Source organism: Chrysochloris asiatica, unplaced genomic scaffold (assembly GCF_000296735.1).
Source record: "Chrysochloris asiatica unplaced genomic scaffold, ChrAsi1.0 scaffold00004, whole genome shotgun sequence".
Lineage (NCBI taxonomy): Eukaryota > Metazoa > Chordata > Mammalia > Afrosoricida > Chrysochloridae > Chrysochloris > Chrysochloris asiatica.
Window position 1 is genome coordinate 25792055 of NW_006408522.1, and position 16546 is coordinate 25808600.

Here is a 16546-nt window from a genome sequence, read left to right on the forward strand (position 1 = left end):
TGTTCAAATACCTAGGAAAATTAGTTATCTTATTTAGTGACTGAAGTGACTTTTTCTTAGCTTTGTTACCCTATTACTGTGTTTTGTTATTCCATAAATAGTAATTCTTGTCAGACAATGTGTCCTGGATTTTGGTTAAAAAATGCAGTTACTTCAGGCACGAGACACACTGCAAAGGCTCAGAGGTCATCGGAAGCTATGCCAAGATTTAGTTTGTGGTTGGACTGACTCCAATGCAGTTGTTGTAATGGACTGATGGTGGGAAAGGTAAGAGAAGTGGATGTTGGCCTTGATTGACATTTTAGATGGAGCGAACTTCTATAAAGTTTGGAAAGTTTGAGTGTTCCCTCCATCTTGCCCCATGGTTTGTTTGCCTCTCACTTTTCTTTTCTGAGTTCCAAGTTTCACAGCAAATTCTAGACACTATGAACACAAGGTTTAGACACAACTTTGTCACAGGAGTGATGAAGAGTTGAGTGTCTTTGGTTTGGAATGGTTAATGAAGTCTTCCCTTCTTTCTTAATTTCTTGCAGTTCCTTTGCCTGGGTAGGTAATTTAGATCCGAAAATGATTCCATGATACTACTGCTGCCTTGCATTTTCATTGTCCTTCTTATGTAGGGAGAGTTCTGTGTCGATTATCTCAGTTGGGGTGTATGTGGTTGTACAAGGGGGCTTCAGAAAGTTTGTGGGGGGAAAAAAGAAATAAATGACAGTGAATTTTTTTTCTGTGAAGTTTTGAAGCCCCTTCATCTATATGAGTGTAAGTAAAAATGTATTGCTACTAGGGTTTCAGTTCATACATGCTTGGACATACTGCAAACAAAACGTGTTTAAACATGTCTCTGTGGTCAATGAGTAGCTGTCTTTATAAAAAGGCCCAATCAAAACTGGCTTCTGAAGAGATCTGCTGGACTAGTTAAATTCAAAGCAGAAAAGTCAGCTCAGAATATTATGGTGACTTTTTCTGGGGGACTGCAAAAGTAATCTTGATAGATTTTCTTGAAGGATCACGAGACGATCCTTCAAGACATGGGGCTTATTAGGAAGCAGTTTAAGAAAATGGAAAACTGCATCGGTGAGCAAAAGGTCAGAAAGTGGTGCTAAGGAGTTTTTCCCATCACAGCAATGTACATACTCATTCTTTGATGGTAGCAAGGGCTGCCTTCCAAGCATTTTATCCACCCTACAGTCCTGAGCTTACCACTTCAGACTTCTTTTTATTTCCCGAACTTAACATTTAAAAGGAACACAATTGAGTCCCATGAGGATGCCAAAACTGTTGTTTTGATGTGGTGTAAATCAAACAGTGCAGAATTCTTCAGGGAAGGCTTGTTGTTGTTAAGTTCCGTTAAGTCAGTTCTGACTCATAGTGACCCTGTGTATGGTTTCTGAGGCTTTTAAATCTTTGAGGGAGCAGAAAGCCTCGTCTTTCTGTTGTGGAATGGGTGGTGGGCTTGAACCTGGGACCTTGTGGTTTGCAATCCAGTGCTTAGATGGAAACAAACAGTACCTTTGGAAGTACATAGACCTAGATGGAGGACATATGGAGAAACAATAGCTTCACAGTTTGATACTTTTGTTACTTTTGTTTAATAAAAGCTCTGGTAGCATATTGTTGTTGTTGTTAGGTGCCATGGAGTCGGTACCAACCCATAACGACCTTATGCACAGCAGAACAAAACACTGCCAAATCCTGGGCCAACCTCACTACTTTTGCCACACTTGAGTCCATCGATGCTGCCACTTGGCCAATCCATCTCATTGGAGATCTTCCTCTTTTTCTTTGATCCTCAACCTTACCAAACATGATATCCTTCTCCATGGACTGGTCCCTCCTGACAATATGTCCAAAATATGAGAGACAAAGTTTGGCCATCTTGGTCTCTAAGGAGCACTCTGGCTGCACTTCTTCACTTCTTCCAAAACGGATCTAGTGGCTGCTAAACTCAAGGTCAGTAGTTTGAAACTACCAGCTGTTCCACGGGAGAAAGATGAGGCTTTCTGCTCCTGTAAAGATTTCCAGCCTCGGAAACCCTGTGCAGGGTCGCTATGAGTTGGAACCAACTCTACGGCACACAGCCACCACCATGATTTTGTAGTAAGACTTTTTTTTTTTTTTTTTCACCTTTTTAATTTTTGTTTAATAAAATTGCTATGATTTTGTAGCAATGCTTTTTTTTTTTTTTAATGTTTTATTGTGGATTATATGATAGTTTACATGGGAGAACTTTAGTTTTACATTCATTCCATTGTATATCATCTCACTGCCATGTTCCAATCCCCTCCATGCATCCTCAACCTCCCAAAGGGTATATCCCAGAAACCCGTTCCCTACACTTCCCCCTCCTCCCCCCAGTTTTCGGCCCACAGTCCCTTTCCCTCTCTGAGTCCAAAGTCCCCAGTCGCGTCATCACTCCGTGTCATCATCTCTGCCTCCATCTCAGGCATCTCTGTTTCTCTGGGTAGGGTCCCGCTCTCGGCTCTTCTCCGTTGATGGTCCCAGAGGCCTCCACTCCTATCCTGGAGAATCAATCACTCCCTTCCTTGTTACAAAACTTTTACCTTTGCATTTCCAACCCTCATAATCCGTCCTGATAAGCATTATTCACTACAGTATCACGAGTTACCCATCTGTATCTCCTTTCATCAGCTCCACCCAGACAGATTGAATAGTACCTTCTGGAGATTCTGCCTTCTGCCATGCTCCCTAGCACCAGGTTCCCTCTTGAAAGCTTGTAAGCCAGTCACTTCTTGCCTTTGTAGTCCCCCCTCCCCATTTGAGTATCCAATGTCCAAGCTGCCCTTCTCCGTCCACTCTGTGTGTGGGTGTGTGTGTGAATGTTTCTTGCTGTGAGGATTTGTTCCCTCTTTTGAGTCGCTGCTCCATAGGTATAGGTCAAGTTCATCAGACTGTATCAGCTCACTCTTTTTTTTTCCCTCTCTTCTTTCCTCTCCTGATTGAGCTCTGATCATCCAGTCATCCAGTCCAGGTCATGTGGGTATCATCTGCAAGTGTGAGCGCTGCTGTGCACATGTCCTCTCTTCCCCTCAGCCGGTAACTCCACTCTCCTCTCGAGTCCTCCGTGGCCACATCACTCTCTGGGCCCAAGAGTCCCCAGGCTTCTTCACACTGCTTGCCAACCATGTCCCCAACTGGGTCCACAGAAGTCCACTGAACATTGTAGGGTTTAGCTTGCCATTTCATTGCTGCTTTTACCCCACTTCCCCCTATCGGTGATGTGTGTGGTCACCAATCAGAGTATGTATTTCCGTTGAGTCTTAGTCTTGGAAGGGGGTTTGCATTGTGAGGACCTGGCCACTTGCCTTGATGTTTTCTAGGGAAGCGATTTGTTTGTGTAGTAATACTTTTGATTTACCTTTATATACACACACATAACGTAGACAGGGTAGACGTCTCACAATCCTCATTTATAGAGAAATAAACTAAGGCTTAGAGAGACCCTTGTTGTTGCATGCTGTTGAGTCAGATCCAACTCACAGCGACTCTGTATAGGGTTTCTGAGGCATTAAATCTTTTGTTGTTAAATACCATGGAGTCAGCTCCGACTCATAGTGACCCTGCACAGGGTTTCCAAGGCTGTAAATCTTTATGGGAGCAGAACGCCTCATCTTACTCCTGCGGAACCGCTGGTAGTTTCGAACTGCTGACCTTGAGGTTGGCAGCCCGATTCGTAACCACTACGTTACCAGAGCTCCTTAAATCTTTATGGGAGCATAAAACCTCATCTTTCTCCTGTGGCGCAGCTGGTGGACTTGAACTGCAAGTCTTGTGGATTACAGTCCAGTGTTTATCTTATGGAGCCACCATGCTCCCTAAAGAGGGCCTCAGTCATGCATATATTAAGTTTCTGTTTAGTCACCTTTTTCTGGCCTTGGAGAAGCCTGTGCAGCTGGATGTAGACTTTGGGTCCTTTCTCTGACTTCTCCACCTTTCTTCCTACTTCGCTTTCTGACTTCAGCATCAGTTGAACCACATGGTTCAAACCGACCTTGCGGTCCAGAGCTTATCCTGCAGCGTCAGACCAGTATTCCCTTTAGTATGTAGTTACTGTCAAGGGCTTATCCTCATGAGGTTGCAGTATTTTTACCAGCAAGCCTTGGAATAACTCATAGTCTGTGGAACTGATTGCAAAATCAATTGATTGTGATTGACCTCCCTTCTCAGCCCCTGAACTCTAGCAACATGCAGCAGTGTTAAACATCTCAGGATGTAACAGACTAAAATGACTGGATTCTACTGAGTCTCTATGTCTCCTAGCCTCTGTATTAGTTTGCCAGTGTAGAAGTTGCCAGATCTTCACCCAGTTGCTCCTCTAAATTGTGAACTGTGTGCCATCCAAGTTCTGAGTGGAGGCTTTGCTCCAATACATGCGATGGACTGTCTGTAAATAAGAAAACTAGAGTGTACACTAACTTTATTTTCCTGTAAGTGCCTGTATCAACTGCATTTCCAAACTTTTGTTAAAGAAATATTTACATGTTTTGCTTTTTATTTTTTTCTGACCAGAGTCAGAGTTTGCATTCTTGTAATTATGGTGAAAAGAAGAATGTGGCAACATTTTAAAACTGAGCTGGCTCACTGGGGGGAAAAAAAACCCAACTCAACTTCAAAGAGTAGAAAGTTAACACCCTATGTGCAGTAGATTTTATTATAATTATTCTTAACCAGATGGGTGTAAATTTGTTGTTCATGTGACTCTATATTTTTACATATATGCATTGGGATCAAATTATTTCATTATGCATCTCTGATTTTTGGTTTCCAAATGGGTTGTTTGTAAAGGTGAGATTTAAAGACATTCTTATTGGTATCATTTTATTAAGGTCCCTTGGTGGTGCAAACGGTTTACTTTTGGCTACTATTGAAAGTTGGGTAGCTTGAACCCACACAGCCATGTTGTGGAAGAAAGAATGGATAGACGATCTGTTTGTGTAAAGATTAAAGTCACGAAAAGCGTATGGAGCTCTGCCACATGTGGGGTGGTCACCATGAGTTGGGAGGGACTTGACAGCCGTGGGTTTGGGTTTCTGTTTCTTAGGTATCATTTTATTAAAATGCCTCAAACTACCATCTCATCAATAAGTCTCATGAGTTTAATTTTCTCTGTCTGCAAAGATTCTCCTTGCTCTTATAACTTAAGGATATTTTCCTTTTATTTGGGCATATATTCTTTTTAAAAAACTATAGAATCGTTGTGTTTTGTTTTTTGTTTCAGACCCAATGTTTGTGGATCACGTTATAATGCCTATTGTTGCCCTGGATGGAAAACCTTACCTGGTGGAAACCAGTGTATTGTTCGTAAGTAAAAAGATAACCTGTCATTCTGCATATTTTTGATTGCATGGTAATTTGTAATATTTGTGCCCTTTGTAACTATTATACCATTTATATGCTCATAGTAGATCCTTCATGCTCTAGGCTTTCCTACTTTTGTCTGAGGCCAGATTAGGAAATCCATTAACTTGGTTTAGCTACTGGCGGCTCCTTCCTTTAAAATATTTCTGAGGCATAGGGAATACAGTCATATGGGCACTTTTGTATACGTTACATATCATTTATATACGAGTATATTGTGCCTGGAATCCTGGTTTGGCACTGCGGGTTAATGTGCTGGACTGCAAGGTCAGTTTGAACCGCAAGGTTGGTGGTTGAAGTTCACCAGCCACTCCTTGGAAGCCCTGAGAGTCGCTATGAGTTGGAACCATCTCAATGGCACTTAATCACAACAACAACAATACTGTGCCTGGCTATCATTACAATAGCTTTTCCTTACTGTACTTTATAACTTTATTGATCACCTATTAGGCTATCCAAATCTTGAACATTGATCAAAATTGGGTAGCTGAGGTCAACAATATCCCTACCTCCATAGCAAACGGGGAAAGGAAGGGAACAGAGCATTCAACGAGGCCCATTGGGAAGACTCTAGAAGAATTCAAATAGTACCAGAGACTCCTCTACTGACTTGGCTGCAGTGGCAGACCTCCATATTTTCATAATATGCCACAAATGTTGAGTGCCAGGTCACATACCAGACAAAGTGCCAACTAATGGAGATAACCAAGTCAAATTAGTTATGAAATATGCTGTCCATAAACTTTTGTAGTCATCCCCACAAAATTATTTTCCATTTTCAGAAAACGACACTAGTAGAACAGTTAAAATTTGGACATGAATGCACATCGGGGACTCACAGTATGCCCTGTTAACTTGGCTAACAGTGACAATAGACTATGACAGCCAGTATTTGTGGGGTGACCTGTCAGAGTTAGACCCCGCTCCTATTTCTTGATCTTGATCAGAAAGCTACTTACTCATTTGGAATGTTGTGATTTGTTTCAAGACCCAAATTTGAAATACTAAGAAAGGGACAAAGAAAGGGTATTCATAGCTTTCAAAATGAACTTGACAACAGTTTCTGTAGAATCATCTGGGCAGTGCTGTCTTCACATATTCAAATAAATATTTTAGGATTCTTTGACAGCTTATCTCATAATGGTTTGTAACCTGTATCCTAAGCTTTTTTATGGTATTTTGTATCATTTTAGCCTTGCTCACCTCATGCTTCTCTTGCAAGGTTGTGTATGCATTTGAAGAAAAGATCACAGCCCCGTTGTTTCTGAGCTCATTTTGACTCACAGTGACCCGGAAGGACAGAGTAGAACTGCCTCATAGGGTTTTCTAGACCTAGTGGTGCAATGCTAAAGTACTTGACTGCTAACATAAAAGTCTGGGTGTCAACCCACCAGTCCCTCTGTGGGAGGAAGACGTGACGGTCTGCTTCCATAAAGATTTACAGCCTTGAAAGTTCTATGGGACCATTCTACTCCATCCTATGTGTAGGAATTGGAATATGGCTGTGCATTGGAATTGATGTGATAGCAATGTGTTAATTTTTATGGAAGTAAACTGCCACAGCTTACTCCCAGAGAGTGTGTAAACAGAACAAAAATGTCTAGGTGTAGGGTTTTCGTTTTATTTTCCTTTCAGAAGGTGTTCTGAATGTTTTTGATTGATTGGGTGCTGGGGAATACATTGAGAGAGGCTTGAAGACGAAGGAGAGGATAAGGGAGTCACTGAATCTTAAAACCAGAGTTCATTTAATTGAATGGACTGGTTTTAGAGGCAAATAACCCTGAGGCCTAAGGCCACAGAAGTCATCATTGCAATGTTAATGAGAGGCCTGAAAGCTCAGGTCTCCTAATTGGAGGATTGTTGTTGTCATGTTTGTTAGGTGTTGTTCAGTCATTTCCAACTCATAGCTACTACGTGTGGCCGAGTAGAACTGATCTGTAGGCATCCTAGGCTGTATTCTTTACAGAAAGGAGCCCTTGTGGTACAGTTCTTCAGTGTTGCTAACCCAACCCACCCAGCTGCTCCATGGGAGAAAAGACTTACTGATCTTTTCCCTTAAAGGTTAACCAAAACAATGTCAAACCTGTTGCCAAAGAGTCGATTCTGATTCCTAGACACCCTGAAGGGGACAGAGTAGAACTGCCTCACAGGGTTTCTAAGAGAGGCTTTATGGGAGCACACTACCACATCTTTCTTCCTTGGAGTGGCTGGTGAGTTTGAACCACAGACCATTTGGTTAGCAGCCAGGACTCTTCCTGTAAAGATTGTCGTAGTTCTACTCAGTCACATTGGGTTGCTATGAGTTGACAATCAACTGGATGACACTTAATGACAACACTCTTTATGGAAGCAGATTGCTAGGTCTTTTCTCTCATGGAGCTGCTGGCTGGGTTTGAATCTCTAATTTTCTAGTTAGCAGCTGAGCACTTAATTGTTGGGCCACCAGGACTCCTTTGATACGAGGATTAGCCCATTGCTGTTGATTTTGATGCGAAGCTGCCCTGTAGGATGGAGTAGAACTGCCCCACAGCTACTTAATCTTTTTGAAAGCAGATTGAAGCATCTTTCTCTCAGGGAGTGGCTGGAGGTTTGAACCACCGACCTTTCTAGCAATCAAGAGCTTAACCACTATGCCATTGGAGCTCCTTCGATAGTAGGATGGGGCTCCTATAACTTACCATGCTCTGAATCCTGTGCTAACAGACCTCTGGTTTTATTCACAGCCATTTGCCGGCATTCCTGTGGAGATGGATTTTGTTCTAGGCCAAATATGTGCACTTGCCCGTCTGGTCAGATATCTCCTTCTTGTGGCTCCAGATCCAGTGAGTACAAAATGTCATTATATATAATATTCTTTTATGTGGTTAGGCCCTATTTTCTCCTAAATTTGCTCTTGGCAAATTTAAAAATAAGTTTTATTTTTTCTTTCTCACTGGAACATCTGCCTTCTCTGTTCAACCCCAAATACTTGAAATGTCTTTCCTCAGTCTTGTCTCTCATGTCCCTTCTTTATTGGAAATTTACCTATGAGGCACAGTTAATATGAGTATTATAAAGATTATCACCCCTTTTAATGTAGTATCACCTTTATTCATCTTTGTATGGCCAGTTTAAATACCATGAAAGGTGCTCAATGAAATGATGTTTAATGAATGTTTTATTGGCTCATGAAAGCTAGTCATTCTTCCTTAAGGTACTGGAATACAAATCTAATAAAACAGTTATTTAAAACCCAATACCCCTACCTTTGTAAGAAGATAGATGTAAGAAGTCATCTAGGCAATTGTGGGAGGTGATTGTTAATAAAGAAGTACAAGCATTTTCAATTTTATAATTTTTTAATTGTACAATTCAGTCGTAAGAACCTTTGTGTGCTCATTGTACTATTATTATTGTTTGTAATGTGGAGTCTTCAATAGTGAGTCAGGGGAAATGTGGGAGTTGGGAGAAGGTGAGTCATTATCGGTTGTTAAGAAAGTTGAGGTTCATGTCTATATAAACAACTCCTAAATACCCTAAGCCTAACCAAAGCGAAAACCAACTAAGATTCCTTTTCCATTTCCCAGTGTGTTCTGTTTTGATAAGGTTTTAAGGAAAAGTGTTGTGGTAATAAGTGCATTCTCTTTTTTTATGCCTCTTGCAAGTAGAAAATTCCATGTGGTCAAGGTTCACTGGGCCCTAACATGAAAAGTGGCTCTCATAAGTCAATTACCAGGATAAAGCTGGTAGCCTTCTGGAGCAAGTAATCTTGGTTTCTACTCACATCCCTTGGCATCCATGGGTGGACATGGGTGACTATCTGAGAGCTTTGTAAAAATTTTCTAGCCAGGGAGCATGCCAGGTTTGCATGCAGGACAAGTTGGAAGTGCTGGGGCATTAATAACCCTAGAAACAACTCAAAATCATCGGCAAATGGGGTGTTATTGGATAATTGCTTCAGCTTCCTTACCTCTCACTTGAGTAACTATAAAGTGTGTTCTGCACTATCTCCTGAACTTCCTTGGTGGGACTGAGCTCCAGTTGCCCACAGTGGTAATGGGCTTCATACCCACTGCCTTCAACTTGACTCTGACTCATAATGCCCCTTCCTGCATAGGATTTCTGAAGCTATAAAACTTTACAAGAGAAGAACAAATCTTTCTCCTGCTGACTGACTGACTGATGGGTTTGAACTGCTGATCTTGAGGTTAGCAGTCCAGCGCTTATCCTACAGTGCCAACAGGACTCTTAGTAGGCATCACAATGTACCTTGTCCTTCTCTTCCCTGTCTCATTTCCTCATTGTCCTACCAGTCCTTCATGGGATTACTTCGAAAACAAATTTGTTGCACTCAAATTCTCATCTGTGAATCATCTTCTAGGGGAAAGACAGCCAGTTATCACATGGGTGGAACTTTTGTTTATTGTGTTGATGTAGCATATTCTCACTTGATCTCAGCTGGCTCTTCATGTCTGTGGGATAAATACCCAGGGATATCATTGCTTGGCTGTAAGGTGGTTGCATATGTAACTTTTTAAGAAACGACAAAACTGTTTTCTGAGTGACTTCGCTATTTTACATTCCCACTAGCAACATACAAATGACCTAGTTTCCCTGCATTCTCAGCAGCATTTGGTATTTTTGCTATTTTAACAGGTGTATAGTGACATCTCATTGTGGTTTTAATTTACATTTCCTACTGGCTAAAGATGCTGAATGTGCTTTTAGATATTTCTTTGGTATTTGTATACCTTTTGTATTGAAATGTCTCTGTATCTCTTGTCCAGGTTATAATTGGATTGTTTAAATTTTTTATTATTGAATCTTGAGACATATATATTCTATGTGGTTTGCAAACATTTACTCCTATCTGTAGCTTGTCTTTTCACTTTCTGAGCAGTTTTTTATTTTGTAGAACAAAATATTTTAAATTTGATGAAGTCCAATTTATCAATTTTTCCTTTTATGAGTTGTGCATTTGGTGTCAAACCTGTGCACTTTTTGCCTATTCCAAGGTCTTGAAGATTCTCTTCTTTTTCTAAAAGTCTTACATTTTTATGTTTCATATCTAAGTTTATAATCCATGTTGAGATCATTTTGATGAGACATGAGGATAAGGTCTAGGATCTTTTTTAGTTTTTGGTATATGAATATTTATGCATGCTGATGGCACTGTAGGATCAGAACTAGACTGTAAACCACTGTTCAAACTCACCAGCCACTCGACATGAAAAATATGAGGACTTCTGCTCCCATGAAGATTTAAAGCTTCAGAAACTCTTTGTTGTTAAGTACTGTCGAGTCGGTTCCAACTCATAACGACCCTGTATAGGGTTTCCGAGGAGCGACTGGTTGCTAGAACATCTGATCTTGTGGTTCAAACCAACTTGCAGTCCAGTGTATTAACCCACAGCGGTACACCAGAACTCCCAGAAGCTCTATGCAGGGTTGCTGTGAGTCGGAACCTACTTGCTGACACCTATTACCACCACCAACATACATGTTTAATTGCTTTAAATCCATTTGTTGTAAAGGCTATCCTTCATCCATCGAATTGATTTTATACCTTTCTTTTAAACCAGTGGGCATGTTTGCTTGGTCTATTTCTTGTTTCTCTATTCTTATTCCAGTGATCAATGTGCCTATTCCTCCATCAACACCACACAGTCTTCATAACTGCAACTCTATAATGAGTCTTGAAATCTGATAGATTAGCTCCCCCACTTTCTTCTTCTTTTTGAATATTGCTTAACTATTTACTTGTGTGGTATGTGTACCATGGAATGGTCAGCAATTCAAGATCAAAAGAGCAGCATTTACTTGGGGACAAGGTTCAGTGAGGTTGGGATGCAGGGTGGAATGGAAATAGGAATTGTACGGAGGAAGTAGGAGAACTGTTGTTACATGGAAGGGATTGCAATCATTGAGGTGAAACAAAGGGTGTGATTTCTTGAATGTAAAATTGATGATCTGCTCTGTAAATCTTCACTCGATTTATAATAAAAAGTTTCCAAAAATTTCTATTTTAGCACCTTTGTCTTTCTGTATAAATCTTGTCAATATTTCCAAGAAATCTTGCTGGGATTTTGAGAGGAGTTATGTGAATCTGTTTGGAAAATATTGTTATCTTTGTTCTGTGAAATCCCTTATACTTTTATAAAAGTTTATTATTTTCCTTTTATTTCAGTTTAGTGAAAATTTGAGGCACTTGTTCTTGTAAAAGTAATCTAAGCTCTAAGGGTGTAAGGAGGCCAGGAGAACAATTCAGGAGCAGTGTGAATGGGTTTCACATGCTGAAAGTGTGAGGCCATGAAGAGGAGCGAGGATGGTGCCGTAGTTAATTAGGAAGAAGTGACCCTGGATAGGATTTTCAGGGAAATGTGGGATTTTTGTGGATACAGAGAAGAGGAGTGGTCTACTCTGCTCAGACTTGACCTTGAAGCCATTGAATTCTGTGCTTTCCAGTGTGATGTCTATGGAAGCACCTTTATTACTGCTGTCATTTCACTTGGCCTTCCCTGGATCTTTTCCAGCTCTGTAGGTTTTTCTTGAGATATTCTATGGAGTTCTTCTTCTGAGTTGTATGTCTTTAGGCAGCACAGAATATTTATACAGTTATGGGACACATCAATGTTGTTATCTCTCCAAATGAAAATTGTTTTTGTCCAGCAGTGATTCCAACTACCCCTGTGGATCTCTTGTCTCTGGTGTAGAGTCCTGGAGTTCATCTAGATGTTTAATTTGTCAGTCTGTGTTTTTCCTAGGGGCCTAATTTACAGTCACCTGGTGGTATCATTTAATGCTCAGAAAGACGTTGCCAGCAATTGTTGTTAGTTTTATGGATTAATAGCCCGTATTAATGTATTCCGTGTTTAGAAAATGTGTTTGTTCTTTCTTACTTGCACATTTGCACTTTCCTTTTGAGTGGTTGTTAATTCTGTAAGATAGCTAAAACCTAACTCTGCTAGTCTAAATGCAATAGAATCTGCTTTCTAATGCATTCTCTCGAATGTGCCTCAAAACAGAATGATGACTTATAATGGATTTATTGAAGACTTAAACATGGGGTCAACATTGTATGTGATAAGCAGCCATCCTTGTTGTAGCATTTAAATTGAACAAACAGTAGTTCTGCGGGCTATCTGTTTGGAAATTTCATTTCTGAATCATTGAACTGTGATTATCAGATATATGACAAGAACCTAGCCAGAGTGAGACTTAGCTGCTCCTTTTTCATAGTTTCCTGGCATCTAGAATTATTGTTCAAATCATAGTAAATTTAGAATAGGCATCAATGGCAGGATTCAGTCCAGAGTAAATTCCACCCTCCAAAAAAAATAACCTGAAAAATGAACCAATGGCAGTTGAGTTGATCCCCACTCATGACATGCATTTCAAAGTAGGACTTCACTACAAGGGATTTTCAATGGCTGTTGTCTTTCAGAAGCAGATAGCCAGATTTTTCTTCTGAGGCACCGTTGAGGGGATTCAAACCAACAACCATTCAGTTAGTAGTCAAGCACTTACTGTTAGCACCACTGAAGGACTCCTAAAATAAAACCCATGTGTGTATTTGTACTTGTTCAACTGTTTCCTACTTGTGAAGTGAAGATTCCTATCTAGGAACAAACTACTGTTTGTTCAATTAAAATTCTTTTATTTTCCCACAGAAATCTTAAATAATTGTTCTCATATTCAAATAAATCCTTTTTTTTTATTTTCGGTTTTTCTTTGTCTCCAAGATCTAAGACTCACAAAGAATGCAGAGTTTCTCATGGTCACCATGTCTCTGGCAAAGCAGGTGATTATCTTCCTGTTATCATCTGTTGATGAGCTTGTTCCAGCCCAGGGATTCATGGTTCACTGCTTTGAGTGGACCACTGGGAAAACTATGCCTTCATGTTTCACATGTCTGACCAAGTGGTTTTCTTATTTAAAGGAGAAAGAATATTGTAGATTGGACACGTTTCAACTGAAAGAAATATAAAAAAAAAGTAGAGAAAATATAAATGTGTATCAGGGAGGTTTTCATTATATTACATATCTATGTGAACTGATTATTCTTTTCAGAAAGGAGAATGCATTCTGTTTTTCAACTTGAACAAATAAAATGAAGTTGCGATTATAACTACAGCTAGCTTTTTTTCTTCCTTTTTTTAATCGCGAAAGTAGCCAAATGGCTTTGTTGCTTGTGTGGGAATGGAAATGAGCTCTTGGCATGAACTACTTTAATTGAAATCAGTTTGTGGGTTGAGTTCCTATGCTGCTTGACCGATGACATCATTTCCTGTGCTTTTCCTAATCCCCACTGTTTTTCTAAGATAGGATGAAGTTAAGTTAAAATACACATTTTAAAACAACTATTGCCTTTTCCTGACCCACTTAAAATATCATCCAACATTTTGACCAAATCATTTCTTTTGTATACTTGTAGATAGTTTTTTTAGCTAAGCAGCATTTTGGTTGACATATTTTAATAAATCATGGGAGCCTAAAATAACAGTCTGTTTTAATCAATATCCTGGGTTGCTTGATTTCTATAAGAACACTTCTTCAACAAAGCAGCTCCCATGATTTTATACATGGGAGAACAAAGATAAATAATTTTTAATGCAACCTACTTATGACATAGTGGGCAACTTCTGGAGTTCAGTTTGATCTTTGAACGTAGTTTTTCATGACATTATCAGGTAACACTACACAGGATCACTATGAGTCGGAACTGACACTACAGCACTTGACAGCAATCAGGTAGCATGAGTTGTAAATAGAATTAATTTAGCAAAATTTTATACAGCATCTACATATGTTGTTGTTGTTAAGTACCGTGGAGTTGGTTCTGACTCATCGTGACCCTGCATAGGTTTTCCCAAGCTGCAGATCTTTACGGGAGCAGAAAGCCTCATCGTTCTCCCATGGAACAGCTGGTAGTTTCAAACTGCTGACCTTGAGGTTAGCAACCCGATTCGTAACCACTACGCTACCAGAGCGTGTTATTCCTTAGCATGTTATTCTAGGCACTTAATGGCGATATAAATAAATAAATAATCACAACAGTCCCCGCTCTCCAGAAACTTAGACAAGTGGGTTGTCAAAAATTATTAGAGTATGCTTCAAAGGAGAAGTATAAAGTATTTTAGAGTCAGAAGAAACAAGACTCACATCTGGTTGGGAAGGGGGAGAACAGAAATTAGAAATGATGGACAGAAGAGACATTTAAAACAGGTCTTAGAGATAGGTAGGATTTTAGTACTTAGTGGGAAGTGTCTGTCTTATGTACTGGGCAGAGTTTGGAGCAAAGAGACGGATATAAGAGAAAATTCCATGAAGAGAGGCCAGTACAGACAGAGGGAAAGACTGGGTAAGTACAGTGTCTGGTAATTTGTGTGGAAGGTAGTAGGCACATAGACATATTTGTTGAGTGAACAGTGACTGACAAGTAGACAAAGAGACAGAGTCACGGGATGCATTTGTTCATTGTGGCCAAGTGGATTCCAACTCAGGTGTCCCATGTGTGCAGAGTAGAACTGCTCCAGAGGGATTTCAAGACTTTGATCTTTCTGAAGCAGATCCTCAAGTCTGTCTTCTGAGATACCTCTGGATGGGTTTCAACTGACAACTTTTTGTAGTGGAGTTTTAACCATTCATGCCCCTCTCCCCCCCCTCCCCCCCTCCCAGGGACTCACAGACAGCATTTAGAGTGTACGAAGGAGCCCTGAAAGGTGCATGGGCCATGCTGAGGAAGGGGTTACTTAATTCAGAGGACAGAAGGAACCTTTGGTAGTGTCTCAGTAAGTGTATGACATGTTATTGGAACCGTGCATCTCTTTCAACTTGACTTAACCTCTTTGGATCTGTTAAGAGGAAATAGTAAATAATAAATTTTTGCACCTTCCTTTTCTGGTTGCAGTGCTGAGAAGACCCCTTCTCCTGACTTCAGACATCACTTTCCTATACTGTGTTGAGGTACTCAAGAGAGTCAAGGCTCCTGGGAGACAATTTGGCCCCTGTGCTACTGGTAGACTGAGCAAAAGCATCTAGCTTTTGTTCTTACACAGAAAGCAAGGATTCTCTTCTCCATAAATAAACTACTGAGAACTTTTTCTAGGAATTTAATCTCACAGTTTGGAAGCCAGGACAGAATAGACCAAACTTCCAGTGCCCAGTCCTGGCCTCTTTGTCTAGGGGATGGGCCAACAAGAATAACTGATATATTCTGTCAACCTAGTAGACGTCTCCAAGTATGATACTTATTGCTTCTGGAGGATTTAGGGATAGCCTGGGATCTTGAAAAGGGATATTAGCGTGCAGAGATCACAGGAATAGAGATAAGCCTGGGCATTAGAGAAATGAGACCACAAATCTGTGCTGCTGTTTTCTTAACCACTGAGCCTACAGGCGTCTTTTTACTCCAGTGTCTTCAATAGGCCTCCATCCCAGGTCTAAGTCTGTGGGTCGGCGTGCAGTCTCTATACCAGGCCCCTAAAGCTCACACTTCTGTAGGTGACAACCTGAAAAACAGTGTACTTCAAACATTAAGGGTTTTATTTGGGTTTAAGGTTGCAGTTTAAACAAGCAGCTCTTTCAGAGCCATTTCTAGCTGCTCCCATGATCAGACGGTCTTGTTAATAAATGCCTTTTGAGGTATTTTCTTTTTCTTTTTCGCTTCCTCCAAAATTTATTTTAAGACAGTTCTGCAGATTTTATCACCATGACTGCTTTCTTGGCTACCTACCTGGGACTGTGAACCTTTTAGCAGGACAATTATTGCCACTGTAATCTTGTCTGATTACTCAAGGCACTGTTTTCTTGTTGGTATAAATTACAGAAGTGACTTTGAGTGGTAAGCTCTGCTAAGTTAGGGAAGTCTTTGTTATTGTTGTTGTCAGGTGCCATCGAGTCGGAACCGACTCATAGGGACCCCATGCACAACAGAATGAAACAATGTCCGATCCTGGGCCAAACTCACTACCGCCACCACACTTGACGACATCAATGATGTCACCTGGCTGATCCATCTCGTTGGGGGTCTTCCTCTTTTTCTCTGACCCTCCAGCGACTGTTCTCTCCAGACAATGTGTCCAAAGTATGAGAGACGAAGCCTAGCCATCTTGGCCTCCAAGGAGCACTCTGGTTGCACTTCTTCCAAAACAGATCTATTGGTTCTTTTGGCAGTCCATGGCACTTT

General features: G+C 40.5%; 1 protein-coding gene across 1 annotated transcript in view; it reads left to right on the forward strand.

Annotated features, from left to right (window-relative positions):
* Positions 1 to 16546, forward strand: part of FBN1 (fibrillin 1) — a 321082-nt gene that overhangs the window by 50551 nt on the left and 253985 nt on the right. Inside the window, exons 2-3 of the mRNA XM_006831678.1 lie at positions 5240 to 5322; positions 8103 to 8201. Coding sequence (XP_006831741.1) covers positions 5240 to 5322; positions 8103 to 8201 — 182 coding nt within the window. The remainder of the gene's footprint in view (positions 1 to 5239; positions 5323 to 8102; positions 8202 to 16546) is intronic.